The following is a 14,988-nucleotide window of genomic DNA, read 5'->3' on the forward strand; positions in this document are numbered from 1 at the left end:
CACTGAATACTCACTGCCGCTGCATGTCACATAATATGCATTTAATCCTCACCATTTCAGGAGATGGGTATCATTTCCCTTACCTACACCACGAGGAAACTAAGGCTTCAAAGATAAAACTGTTTGCCTAATGATGTAAAAGCTTTAAGGGTTTGGAACCTGGGCAATTTAATTCCAGAGTCCAAACTGACCCATTACACTCTGATGCTCAAGAAAATTTGAATTATTAATCTAGCCAACTTCTTTCTTAAACTATCAAATAGAATACCCACAGGGCAATTTCATTTAAGTTCCTGGTAAATATTTAGGAAAAAAACTCTGACTGGAACATAAAAGCGAGAAATTGTCTACAGGATCTGAAGGGAAGGAAGCTCATTAAAAAATGATCTAAATTTAAGCTTCCTGTATGACCTATCCTGTAGTTAGGTTCTTAGCATCACGTACCCCTCGGACCCAATGTTCTGTGGGGTCATATTACTCCTCCTTTACAGGTAGGTAACTTCAAGGTCTACAGGGTCAATTCGCCAACACCACACAGCCCACACCCCTCAGGGCCCAACCTAGGCTCCACTGCCGCCCTCCTTCCCTCCAGCAATGCTTTCCCAGCACACTGCAGCCCGGTAGGGGCACGTAGGGAGGGGCACGGTGCCACAGCACTCTACGCACCCTCACCTGTGTTCACAGATGAATTTACTGCACGTCTAGAGCATCCAAACCCTCAGGTATGTTAAGTCCGGTCCTTTTAAGTTAGGTAAGGTAGACAGTGAATACTGCTCCTCAGGGGTTCCTCTACCCTCCCCCTAACTCCCCACCACCCATCACCTTAATTTTTCTGAGAAACCACTGTCATGAGAGCAAATATTAATAGAACAAATACCATCCAGGTGGCTTCAGGAAACGGTTGTCTTTAGGTTGGTGAGAACGAGAGGATGTGGTATTTATTTCCTTTTGAGGACCTTTTATTTTCATCGCGATAAAGTAGGGTAGGTCAATTCCAGAAAGGTTGCTTTCAGCTCAGAATTAGAACCAAACCAAGATAAAATTAAAATTGGGGATAAACTGTGTATGACAAAAATTCCTTTTCCCATTTAGCTCTATGTAATTTCCATTTTGAATCCTATCACATGATCTGTATGGCTTTTAAATAGCTCTAGAAAGCATAGGAAAGTACAAACAGTATTAGCACTGGTTACGAATTAGGTTCTAGGTTATCTTATTTTTATTGGGGAATGCTGGGGAACAGATTCTCCAGGGCCCATCAGCTTCAATCTAGTTGCAGAGGGCACAGCTCAGCTCCAAGTCCAGTCGCCGTTTTCAGTCTTTAGTTGCAAGAGGCACAGCCCACCATCCCATGCGGGAATTGAACCATTAGCCTTGTTGAGCGCTCACGCTCTAACCAACGGAGCCATCCAGCCATCCCTGTGGCAGCTCACTATCTTCCATTTAGTTGTGGAGGGTGCAGTTCACTGGCCCATGTGGGAATCGAACCGGCAACCCTGTTGTTCAGAGCTCACGCTCTAACCAACTGAGCCATCCGGCTGCCCCGCCCACGTATCTTCATATATTCTCAATTCTTAAAACCAGTGAGGCCTTTTACACTGCACTATCCTATGGTAAAGCTGAAGCCTGTGCTTTCAGCTCCACCACGAGCTCAGACGTGATTCACACCAAGGCTCACAAGGTTTATGAGGAAAGCTTGAAATCCATGCCTGAGCCCAGGCTGTACTTTCCTTTAGACACCATCTCCCGCAGTGCATGTGGAAAGGAAACAAACACCTATGGGTAAAGGTAAATTATTTAACTTGATCCTCAAAACCTTGAAGAAATAATTTTATCGGTAAGGAAACAAGCTAAGTTTCATCCTATGAAGTGTGTAATCCCTCTACGTATTTAGACAGAGATACTGAAATTAATGAGAAGACAGGATTGGGCGGCTGGACGGCTCAGTTGGTTAGGGCGCAAACTCAGCTCTTAACAAGGTTGCTGGTTCAATTCCCACATGGGATAGTGGGCTGTGCCCCCTGCAACTAAAGATTGAAAACGGCAACTGGACTTGGAGCTGATGGGCCCTGGAAAAACACACTGCTCCCCAAGATTCCACCAAAAAAAAAAAAAAGAGGAGGATTAATACCATCAGATTGATCAGTGGCCGCAGACTAGTGTCCATGTGGTAAGAAAGAGTATTTTTGTTTTCCGTAAGTCGGAGTAAACGTCAATGGGCAACCTGAATTATAACTGAAGTACAAAGGGGTATTTATCTAGAGAAAAACACAAGACCAGGTTTATTTCATACAATGTTATTCACACATTTTTCATTTTCTAATTTATACATAATATACAAAGAAGTGAAGATAACATTATTTCATATGAACCAATACGAGCCAGGACTTAGACAAACTGGTCCAGAAACAATCCATGTCAAAAGGAGACTCAAGAGTAAAGCCCAAGTGGTTCTGCCCAGTTAAGTTTCTTTATTCTGAAATGCCATTTTCTAATTTTATCAAAACTCCATGCCAACTTATTAAATGGTGGAATCAGAGGTGGGCACCAAAAATCGCAGACCATAAAATTTCTACAGTAACATATCTTTTCCAGACTAGATCCCAAAGTACTGGGAAATTGGGTTGTCAACATTAGGACATATGGGACCATGAGGACCCCAAGAAGAGGACTCACTTTCCCAATGTGCTAGTCTCTAGGACTTTCTAAATTTGCAAAGGTAACTGCCTGTGCCAACAGAGGGTAAAGATAAAGGAAAACCAGGAATTCAATTGTGCAAATCCAGGAAAGTCACTGCCAATCTCCAACAAGGACAACTCTGATCTTAAAACCATGAGCTGATAATGGGAACAAAAGTTCAACCCGGGGCCAAGACACTCTGAGGCTAGCCAAACAAAGTAGGGAAAGGTAGGAGAGAGCAGCGCTGTACGGGGTGGCGTGGGGAGCACTGCCTCTGTGACTGGACTGGGACATGCTGATGCACCAGTGTGACTATGAGAAGGGACAGTGACAAGTGGTCGGATTTAATGGCCTCAAGATGGAATGCTGGGTTAGAAAACTAGAGTAACTCAACATTAAATGTGAAAAAGTATGCCTGGCACCCCAAACTTTATGCCATCATTTTCAGGTTCATGATATGAACAGCTAAGTGATAAAACCTTTATATTCAATATTGTGCTCAGAAGATTACTTTTCTTCTGCAGACTTCTAATAAAAAACCCCTTACATGTTCGATCTAAACAGATAGCATGGTTCATTAGTTTTCAGCACTAAACATAAGTGGGTCAACATAAATGTTTTATACAAAATACTGACTTCAACAAAATACAAAGCACTTTCTTTATCTTTCAGAAACTGAATATACAAAGCAAGTTTTTTTCCAAAATATTTTCATAGGCAAAGGATTAAAAACGATTTTAATTATACACATATGGTCACAATTTTGCCTTAAAAAGATTGTTGGGAAATGTACATAAGGCCGCTTGTAAATGTACATCATGTCACTGTTATGTCTTATGTCCAGAGAAAAAAATGTTATCATACAGATTTGCTCTTACTTGGGAGTAGGCTATCCAAAAATACAGTACTCTTCTGTACAAAGAAAAAAGTCACATCACATTTAATAAGATGGAAAAAGCATTGGCCTCCATGGTAACCAAATATCTCAGTCCAATACTTTCTATTGTGCACAATACCCTGACTTCTTGCAAGTGATCCAAATCCTAGCATGTCCATATCGACAGAGTCAACTGTGTTATAAAACAAAATGTTTCTCACATAATAAAAAGAAAGCTGGTTCATACTTCTGAAACCATAGAAAGATAAAAAATTTTTTTAAAAAATCACTCTTGATTTGGAGAAATAAATTTACATTATACAACACTATATGCCAGGTCAAAGAGGGCAGGGACGTAAATGTACACTAAAATGCAAATGTTTCCCAAAGAGATAAAACAAATTCCATTTACAGCATGATGGTTTACAAATGTACACCTGTACAACCAAGGAAAGCATCACTACTAAATTAGCAAGGCTTTTATAATAAACATTGAAACAAGATTTGCTTTCAAAGTGTAAACTTACAGCTATTACTACACACACAATGCATATATTTATAAGAAGCAAAAAAAGCTATCTGAATATGTAATCATGCCTAAATGTTGAGCTATCAAATTCACTTTTCAGTGGCCCCCTTTTCACCTCTATCTGGTTCCTACTTTCTGAATCTACTATGAAAAAGCAAAATAAAGCTCAACACTTACTTCCTCAACATGTCCTTATAATTCTATAAGCAAAACAATATACAAATTTCCACTCTTTCTCATTGCAAACCAAACTGAAAAGTTAAAACGGAGCTTAACTTTCCATTTAGTGCACCTAACTGGATGGAAGTGTCACCATGATTGTTTTTTCTACCTCTTACAACAATTACATATGTAAGTATATACAATACTTCTGTACAGTGTGTATTAAAACCACATCCACTGCAAATAACCTAAGATCTTTTCATCTCAAATCATTTAATTCTTGTCTTACTTGCTGGGTTTTATATGCATGATAGTTTGTGAATTACCAAAATACAACTTAACTTTCTTTTTAAAATGTTAATAATATTCATGTAGTTGATTGTTAACCTGTTATAAAAGGCTTCACACAAAGGACCGAAAAAAAAAAAAAAAAAAAAAAGACTGTATTTCTATATACATCTCTATAAACCTGTTGTGCTATGGGGTCTGAAGACCTACCAGACTGCAAGCCAGTTTATTAAAAGAATACTGTACTTTTTCCTTTAAAAACTATTTTTGTGACTTTACAAGGTAAAAATTTACAAAATATGTGACAGCTTTTTTTGACACAGTTACATCATATACAGGCATTCTGTGCTTTGCCAGCAATCCAATCTGATAGGTCTCCACTAAGGGTGGAATATAATTTATAATTCACCACCCCACCCCCCAAATATACACAAGAACCTTAAAAAATTTACAAATGGATGAATAAAGTCAATAAATAGTTTTGCTTTAAAAAAAATTTTGAATATTCATAGCTGAGTTGTGTTTTGATAATTCACAAAAGAAACGTGCTTTTCACATGATTGTATCGTCTTTCTTCTTTTTCCTTTACAGCATTCCATTTGGTGGTCCTCCAATAGGTCCTAGATCTGGGCTATTTTTCAAATAATATTTTTCCAACTTCGCCAGTATATGCTTCCCATATGTGTATTTGCGCAAAGTAGTAATGTGAGGTCGAATCTGAAAAATAAACAATCTGCTTAGGAAATCTTAAGTTATTTTTGTTTCTGCTTTCTTAAAAAGCACCTTCAAATCTCAGTGATTTACGCAAATAATCAAATTCAAATCCAAAGAAAGTTGTTTGCAAAAGCAGTTCTGTTCCAAGCAATCTCTCCAGACTTCTCTCAAAATTGTTCAATGAATGAACAAACCATTACTCGTAAACTACTATACATACAAACAGGAGAGAGGCTCCAAACATAGCAGCAAAGTTATCACTAGTGAACTATTAAATTTTTGTAAAGTTGGGCTGGCCTGGTGGCTCAGGTGGTTAGAGCGCCATGCTCCTAACACCGAGGTCACTGGTTTGATTCCCACATGGTTCGATTCCCACATGGGTCAGTGAGCTGTGCCCTCTACAGTTAAGATTGTGAACAGCGGCTCTCCCTGGAGCTGGGCTGCTGTGAGCAGCTGGAGGTTGGCGTGAGCTGCCGTGGGCTACCATGTGCTGCCAGGAGATTTTATAACTTAAGATATTTGAACAAAAATTCAATACAAACTGAAGCAAAAAACATGAACAAGTAATCAGATGTGTGATGGATAATACATTTAAGATCTCCCTAATAGTTTTTAAAATGTAAATCAAAAGAATCATGCCAAATGGTAACTGGTAGTTACGAGATAACAGTAAAATAAAACAGGCACTCTTTTTATATACTGAATAAATAGATGTGCAAACCTGTATAAGGTTTTATGAGAGTAATTTGGCAGTATATATTAAAATATGAAATGTTTTATCTACTTTGCAGCACCAGCAATTCCACCATTTAAAAATTGAACCTACAAAAACAATTATGCAGCAGTGGCCGGTTGGCTCAGTGGTTGGAGTGCAGTGCTCAGAATACTGGGGTCGATTTCCCCAGTGGTTCGACTTCGCTGCTGGTTCGATTTCCACATGGGCCAGTGAGCTGCACCCTCCACTAGACTGAAAAACAACAGCTTGAGCTTGGAGCTGAGCTGCCAGTGGGCAGCTGGTTTGCTCAGTGGTTAGAGCACAGTGCTCATAACACTAAGGTCGCCGGTTCGATTCCCACATGGGCCAGTGAGCTGTGCCCTCCACAGCTAGATTGGGGACAACGACTTGGCATGGAGCTGATGGGTCCTGGCAAAGCACACTGTTCCCCAATATTCCCCCCCCAAAAATTTAAAAACAACACAATTATTCAAAGACATTCATATAAAGCATTACTGATAATATAAAACAATTAGAAATAACGCAAATGTCATAAATACGACATTGGTTGAATAAATAATATAGTTAAAAATAAGATTAAAAATTCTCTGTAAATGTATATTTTTAGGCAGAAATACTGAATTCTGAAAATGGTAGAAAATTAATAAATCTAGTTGAAGAATTTTAAAAATCAGAAGGCCAAAAATACTTCTATGATCTTAAAAGGTCACTTTCTCTTTATATAAGGAGAGGTCCAAAGAGGTTATATACTTTGCCCCATTTTGTAAATGAATAATTTAGAAAAAGATTGAGTATTTAAATACTATTTCCTCAAGTGTTTTTTTTAACATTAAGTTTTCCTGTGGAAATTAATGATTTCTTAAAGAATCATTAGATTCTAGGAGGAGGATAGCGTGAAAAACAGTTTAACTGATTTAAAAAACCAATTAAATCAACATACGTTCTCTCTTTGGAAAATGTATTAGGTTAGTGAGAAAATCTAATTGATTTTAAAATCAATGTTCAACCCATGTAATATGCAAATCCAGTATACCTAACTAAGATCGGGAGGGAAGAACAATTTAAAGGTAGATAAATGTCAAACGCAACAATACATTAAAAGGACCATACCTAACGATGAAGTGGGGTTCATTCAAAAAAATAAAAAGGTAGATAGATGAGAAATGAATGTGATTTCATTGAGATTACCTTAAGAATTTAATAAAAGGGTACACCATATCTACAACTGCCAAACGTTACCACTGATTTTAGATTCCCTCCCCCCAAGTTGTAACACACACGAGGAAATTAAAGCCTAGGGAAATTAAATATGCAGGCAGCCTCAAGTCACACAAATTGAATCATCTGTTTTAAGTGCTACAAAATGCATTACCTTGTGCATGATAATCTTTCTCTGAGCAGGTTCAGCCATGTCAATCATCTTCTGAACCACATAGTTGGCGTACTGGTCCTTCATCATGGTGTATAAGGCACTGTGAGGACCATCATTCTGGCAGCAAACTTCATCGATCAGTAAAGCTCTCTCAGCACGGGAGGCATGAGTAACACACTTTTCTACTACATTGCTAAAAATTAAAGTACATACACAAGAAATTATATTCCTATTTTTTTCTTCACAGCAAAATCTTCTTGGCTTTTCAAAGAACTTGCTCAACACATCGGAAGACAGCAGAATCAAGATGAGGTTCTCTTGTAATTCTCTTACAATTAATTTAAAAACAAATTAGTATCACAGAACCCATATTGGACATCCACAAGCTTAATTACAGGCCTCTTAAAATTATAATTAAACTCACAATTTAAAAAAGGAAAAACTAGGTCATCAATTAGGTCTGAGACTTTCACAAACATAAACTAAATAAATTAAACTTGCATTTACTCACAGCTCTAGGAGACAAATAATTCTCTAAATACAGATTTCAAAAACAATATATGGGCAAACCAATTTGTCATGTAGACTCTTTAAGAATAAAAGCAACATTCTGTATGTGCTTTTTGACTCTACTAAAGAAAAGATCGTATTCCAATGTTATATTCTATAATGCATTTCTGTGCTTACTAATAAAAGCCAAAGAATTGAAAGAACTGACCCTTGGAATTAGAAAGTATCGCAATACCTGGCAAATTTGTGTTGACTCAGGGCTAGGACTTTTCCTCTGATTTCAGAAACAATTTTGCTCTTGTCTTCAGGTCGACCATGTTCCAGTACATGCTGAATAACATAATTGCCATACTGATCCTAAGTACAGATATTTAAAAATTACTTTTCTTACGTCATTCCTTAACAACAATGACTATTCTTTATAAAAAGATGTTAATCATTTTTCTAAAATCGAGTGGTGTTGTCAGGAGAATACACTAGTCTTTTGTCTCACTGTGTGTCTCTATAGTGTGTTAATTTAAAGAAATTTTATTTCCTAAAAATTAAAATAAAAAAACACACAACAGAACATTTTCAAAAATATACGTGTAAACATTTCAAATCATTAGGGCGTTTATACCTGGACCAACTGCTCTGTGTGTTGGTGGAGTTCTTCTAAGATAGGTACGGTCTGCTCCGCAGTGCAGTGCTCAAGGATGCGCTGGATCACTCTGCAGCCGTAAGGATGAGTTGAGAGTACAAAAACCTTAAAACAATTGCAAGAATTTAATTTCCATTCTCAGACATTTTTGGAAAGCTCTATGAGAGAGACAGGTTTTTGATGATATGCTCAATTAATTTAAAACAGAAGGGTGGGGATTCACATTTAGTATGACCACCACCACCACATTGGCAAAGATGAGGCAGTGGGGGACTCCATTTAGGAGCTAACATATTTTAATTAAAAAGAATCTAACAAGAAGATGGAGGGCCTGTTCTAATGAGAAGAAACAGACTGTGGGGTGGGGTAATGCACACTGTAATTAAGATTAATTACTATGTATTAGTTACTAATTACTATTTACTTTCTTTTATTATACAGTCTTAAGTCTTCCTCCTCTCTCTCCCCCAGGAAATGTGGAAAATACTGGGTGTAAAATAACGCAATTAAACTTGTATTTCTACACTTTGAGCTTCAAAAAAAATTAAGCTATCTATAGACTAACTACAAAAGAGGCAGAAATTAATGCACATTCTCTATTTTCTCTATTTTTGTTTGAAAGTAATGGGTATTATGTTGTGACTTATGAAAAATGTTTTAACATGCAAACTCTAAAATAATGCTCTTATAACTAGTTAGAAGCCAAAAATCAAGCTTACTTGTCCTTTGAAAGCATCGATGATAAATTGTAGTGATTGTGGCTGAACACACTCAATACACTTTTGTACAACATGGTTCCCATTCTGATCTTTCACACATTTGAGTACATGACCATCTAGCTCCTTCACCATCTCACTCTGCAAAAGAGAAGATGATATTTAAACAATTGCTTCATCAAAAGATGTTAACAGTACTAAAAATCCTGAGACGTGAACAAAAGTATACTAAAAGTTTTGTTTGCAATTTTTTATATATCGAAGTTTAAAGTCCCCCCAAAGTGTAATTAGTAGAAGCCAGTGAAGGTGAGAATTACTAAAGCAAGATTATAATGTAAACTATACTGGCTGAAATATAACCTAGTGATGAATCTGCCATATCTAAACTACTATATCTTCACTGTGTGTATCTTCCACTCAACTTTCTCAGCTGACAACTAATATAACTCATTCAGCACTTTTTCTCTACTTAGTACCTCCCCTCCCCACAAATAATTATTTTACATGACTGCATGAGTCTATCAAGTAAGGAGTTAATGAGCACTTATCGGATATGTGATTTTCACATATTATCTCAATTATGGGAAGAAATTATTTTTGGACACTTTTATTTCTTTTTAATGATCTTAAAATAAAGAATTTGCTTCAATATAGCTTTTATTTATCATTTGATACCTTCTTCAGGAATAGATTCTCGGGAGATTTTAGGTTTTTGCTCATTTAATGGGCAAAAATGATCCCTTTCAATTTATATTTGATTACTAAGGTTAAACTTATTTATAGTAAAGTTCACTTACTGCTATTTTTTTTAGCTAATGCTCTTAATATTTTTTCTTATAAATTTATAAGAATTTGGGCCACCCGGTGGCTCAGATGGTTGGAGCGCCATGTTCCTAATGCCAAGGTCGCTGGTTCCATTCCCACATGGGCCAGCGTGATGCGCCCTCTACAGCTAAGATTGTGAACAACAGCTCTCCCTAGAGCTGGGCTGCCATGAGCAGCCGGAGGTTGGGTGAGCTGCCGTGGGCTACTGTGTGCTGCCTTGAGCGGCCGGCAGCCAAGAGCTGCCAACCAATGACTGGTGACGCGACCAACTGCCTCAGCGGGGGTAGGGGTGTGTGTGTGTGTGGGGGGTGGGCGCAAGGCTGATAATAGCAGCATGGGCCAAGGAGCTGTGTCCTTCATAACTAGACTGAGAAACAACGCTTGAACCAGAATGGGGGAGGAGGCGGAAGAAAGGGGGGGAAATTTATAAGAATTTGTTAAACAAACACCTTAATCCTTTGGGGTAAATATAGGTAGCCACTCAATAATCTGTGTACCTAATAGTGCTATAGGAAATAGTACTGTGAAGAAAGGAATACACAGTAGTGCAAAGGTATTCACATTTAAAATCTCTCTCACCTAAAGAACTCTCAACTATATTCTAACAATTGTAGAGGAATCCTGCTAAGTCAAGATACAACAGATGTTTCGTTATAAACTAAATATGAACTAAATTACAAAATAAAATGTACTTAAGAATCCAAACAGAGAATATAATACCACTATTCATTAACTGGTTCATCTAAGACTTACTCCCAGTGCCTTATATTTTCAAATATTAAATACATTTAAAATATCTTTAAAGTATCTGTATCAGTTTGAGACTTATGGCAGGGAAGTTCTAAGCTTCTATATAACCTAATTTATTGATTTTTCTCCGTTGTACAATAATACATCTTTAATTATTCTAAAACTCAGGATTACCTCTAGGGAAATGTTATTTTCTCATAGATTTTGAATGGTCTGATTAATGCATACATGCACACATCCATCTATCCATATTATTGTTTTTAACTCTGGAATTTACTTTATTGTATGTATGTGGGTTGAAAGTAAAAGCTGATCGCTTTCCAAAATTACTAATCAAGAATATCTTTTAAGAAGTAATTACTTCCTTACGCTTATGTTTCGTTGTAATACTTAAACCAATTATATACAAAATGATATCTGTTTGGGGTTACGAATTTCATTTTAAGAGCTAATTTAATCTCATATGAATGATGCTTCAGTTTATTTTAAAAATGTGTATCAGCATTTATCCTCATCCCCTACTCTCCTTAATATTTTGTTCACTTCAAGGAATTTAAAAAATTATTTTGATCTGTTATAAGAAAAATTCCCATTGAGTATGTGATTTGAATTGCATTAATTCTTTTTTAACTTAAAATAATTAGACTTTTCCATCTAAGAACATGGTATATTTCCCATTTAATTTATATGTATTATTTTTTCTCTCTCTTAAAGAACTACAAATCTCATTAAGAGCATTCTTAGGTTACTTTTCCTGTTGAGCAAGATTTTTAAAAAGTTTATGTTTTTAACTGGCACAGAAATGTAATCGATTTTTTAAATTTCATTCTTATGATAGAAATGTTAGTACCATCCAAATAAATATTGGCAACAGTAAAATGTATTCCTGATATGACAGAAGACCAAATAAGCAAGTGATAGCAAAAACAAACTAATATTTTACTCTTAAGATTATTGTAAGACAAAAAAGAATAAAGTAATTTAAAAATTCAATAAAATACAAAAATTTTGTCTTAACTTACAATTACCTGCTGGTCAGATGAAATAGACTCTAATGCTTTCTGAATAACACGGCAGCCATACATCTGCAAGGCTAAGGGTAGAACATGACCACGAATACGGGTAGCCAGTGCTAATTTTTGATCCAAACTCCCAAACTAACAGAGAAGAAAATGATATTAATAAAAAGTGACCATAATTTCACTTTGTTAAATTTGAATAACCCACTGTTTGCAGCCTACTGAAAAATATCACCTTTGGTAATTACACAGGGAGGAAACATTTAGTTAAAAGCTAATTAAGCTACAGACAGAGATGCTTGAAATGATAGCCGTATTACTCTGGCGGGCTAAGTCATGGTACTAATATAATGAACTTCTGAGCCATACAAACTATGGAATTCTCAACTACATTCTGACATAACAAGCTGCAAAACAGATGTTTAATTATAAACTAAAAATCAGGTAAATTACAAAATAATGACACCTAACATCCAAATAAAGACGATACTATTATTCATTGCTTCACTTAAGACTCCCAGTGCTTTATATTTTCAGATATTAATCGTGAATAATATTAACCTTCCCATTGAAAGTAGGCTCATATATTTTTAAAATATTTTTTACAAATGTTTTTGTGATTCATAAGGTATATAAATGTTGGATCACTGTTGTATACCTGAAACTAATATAATACTGTATGTCAACTATACTTTAAAAACTTTTTGTGATAAATATATACCATAAAATATGTCATTTTAACCATTTTTAAGTGTATAATTCAGTGGCATTAATTATATTCACACTGTTGTGCCATCAAACACAATGTTTCTAAATCTCTTCCATTGGCCCAAATGCATTAAAAACCGTAACTCCCTATTCCCTTTCCCCCATACCCCAGTAAACTCTAATCTACTTTCTGTCGCCCTGAATTTGCCTATTCTAGGTATTTCCTGTAAGTGGAGCCTGGTATTTGTTCTTTTGTATCTGGTTTATTTTACTTAAGATTCATCCATGTTGTAGCATGTATCAGAACTTCATTCCTTCTTGCGGCTGAATAACAAGTCTATTCTATGCATATACAACATGTTATTTGCTCATCTGCTGGACATTTGGGTTGTTTTCTACTTTCTGGCTATTCTGCATAATGCTGAAATGAACACATGGTGCTTGAATCCATTTTCAGTTCTTCTGGGAATATACCTAGGAGCAGAATTGCTGGATTGTATGGTAATTTCGTATTTAGTTTTTTGAGGAACTGCCAAACTGTTATTCACAGCAGCTATACCATTATACATTCCCACCAACAATGTATACGGGTTCCACCTTCTTCACCTCTCTACCAACGTTTGTTATTTTCCTTTTTTTTTTATTATCGTCATCCCAGTAGATGTAAAGCAGAACCTCACTGGGGTTTTGATTTGTGTTTCCCTAATAAGTAAGGATGTTGAGCTTCTTTTCATGTGCTTATTGGCCATTTGTATATCTTCTATGGAAAAATGTCTATTCAAGTACTTTTGCTGTTGTCTTTTGTTAAGTTTTAGCTGCTCTTTAAATATTGTAGATATAAAACCTTTATCAGATATATGATTTACAAGTATTTTCTCCCAAGCTCATATATTTTTATGTGAAAATGATTCTTACCCAACTTTCAGAGTTTTTCTAAGCATTAACCATATAGTTGGATATGCAAACATGTATGGATGCTTACCTCGAAAAACTTCTGTATAACATAGTTGCCAAAAACATCTGTCATTAATTGATATGCTGCTTGCAGAATTTCATTAAATACCATCTGTCGTTCAGCTGGAGTAGCTCTCTCTAGCTTTTGTTGTATGAACCTATGTGGGAAAAAATTTATATGCCACGACAGTCCATTGGAAATAAGCTTCTGCAAAATCTGTATCGGACTTGAGTGTTGCATACCTCCAACCCTACATGTATGCCCACGAATAAAATTATTTCCAGAAATAGTACTAACACATTTTATACTGTGGACAGCCAATGTAAAACAAAAAGAACAAAAGTTACGAAGCATTTCTTTTCTAACATCTTAACTTAAAATAACTACTAATTAGACTGGCAAAAAAATCTGGACATAGATGTTTAATTCTTAAGTTAGTTCTGGTTGCATTATAATTAATGAAAAAGAAAATTACAGTTTACTGGTTATTCAAGAGAGAATCTTAAAAGCAGCAAGAGAAAAGCAGTTAGTTAACTACAAGGGAGCTCTCATAACACAGTCAGCTGATTTCTCAACAGAAACTTTGCAGGCCAGAAGGGACTGACTGGCACGAAAAATTCAAAGTGATGAAAAGCAAGGACCTACAACCAAGATAAGGCTACCCAGCAAGGCCATCATTTAGAATTGAAGGAGACAAAGAGGTTCCCAGACCCCCACCCCCCCAAAAAAAAAGCTAAAGGAGTTCATCACAACCAAACCAGTATTACAAGAAATGTTGAAGGGATTTCTTTAAGAAGAGGGAAGTGGGGAGGGGGTTGGGAGGTGGGTGGCAGGAACATAACATATAAAAAAGCAATAACTATGTATCTATCAATAATCACTTTAAATGTAAATGGATTAAATGCTCAAATCAAAAGACACAGAGTAGCTGAATGGATGAGAAAACAAGACCCACACTTATGTCTATAAGAGACCCATTTCAGATAGAAAGACACACACAGACTTACAGTAAAGGGATGGAAAAAGATATTTCATGTGAATGGAAATGAAAAAAAGTGGGGGTGGCAATATAATTCATGTCTTTTTCATAATATACAAACAATATTACTAAATATTTTTTTAGAATAAAAGAAATTCTTAGAAATAAAATTCATCAAACGCAAATAAAGTCCTAACATCCTAGCCCTCGTGAGTGATACAAGGATCACTTGCTACTCTTAAGAAATTTTTATCTATAGGGAGATTAAATTTATATGCAACTATCTAATCAAAGACTATTTTTTTAAAATTTCAGGTTTATCTTTAAACTATAAAAAGAGAAAATATCTCAATTTGATAAATGTGTTAGAATTCTATTACTACTTTCCTTTCCGTGCTGTATTCTGACACTAATTCCCATATACCTCAAGCATTACAGTACATGTATTGTATTTCATGAACAAAGCCATCAAATTTTTCTATAACACAAGTGAATGTTTCAATATAAGCTAAGTCACATTGAATACGAA

General features: G+C 35.9%; 1 protein-coding gene across 12 annotated transcripts in view; it reads right to left on the reverse strand.

Moving 5' to 3' along the window:
- Window positions 1–2,281: 2,281 nt before the first annotated feature.
- The window catches only part of PUM2 (pumilio RNA binding family member 2), an 89,907-nt gene continuing 77,200 nt past the window's right edge, over window positions 2,282–14,988 (reverse strand). For 8 of the 12 annotated variants that reach the window (XM_074331730.1, XM_019755800.2, XM_019755551.2 and 5 more), the window contains 7 exons: window positions 13,508–13,637; window positions 11,821–11,955; window positions 9,227–9,364; window positions 8,487–8,612; window positions 8,103–8,224; window positions 7,358–7,550; window positions 2,282–5,252 (listed from right to left, as the gene is read on the reverse strand). In XM_074331730.1, the coding sequence (XP_074187831.1) occupies window positions 5,121–5,252; window positions 7,358–7,550; window positions 8,103–8,224; window positions 8,487–8,612; window positions 9,227–9,364; window positions 11,821–11,955; window positions 13,508–13,637 (976 nt within the window). In that variant the 3' untranslated portion in view covers window positions 2,282–5,120. The remainder of the gene's footprint in view (window positions 5,253–7,357; window positions 7,551–8,102; window positions 8,225–8,486; window positions 8,613–9,226; window positions 9,365–11,820; window positions 11,956–13,507; window positions 13,638–14,988) is intronic. The other 4 variants (XM_019755875.2, XM_019755629.2, XM_074331729.1 and 1 more) reach the window with 1 other exon arrangement.

The sequence above is a fragment of the Rhinolophus sinicus genome, linkage group LG05 (assembly GCF_036562045.2).
Source record: "Rhinolophus sinicus isolate RSC01 linkage group LG05, ASM3656204v1, whole genome shotgun sequence".
NCBI lineage: Eukaryota > Metazoa > Chordata > Mammalia > Chiroptera > Rhinolophidae > Rhinolophus > Rhinolophus sinicus.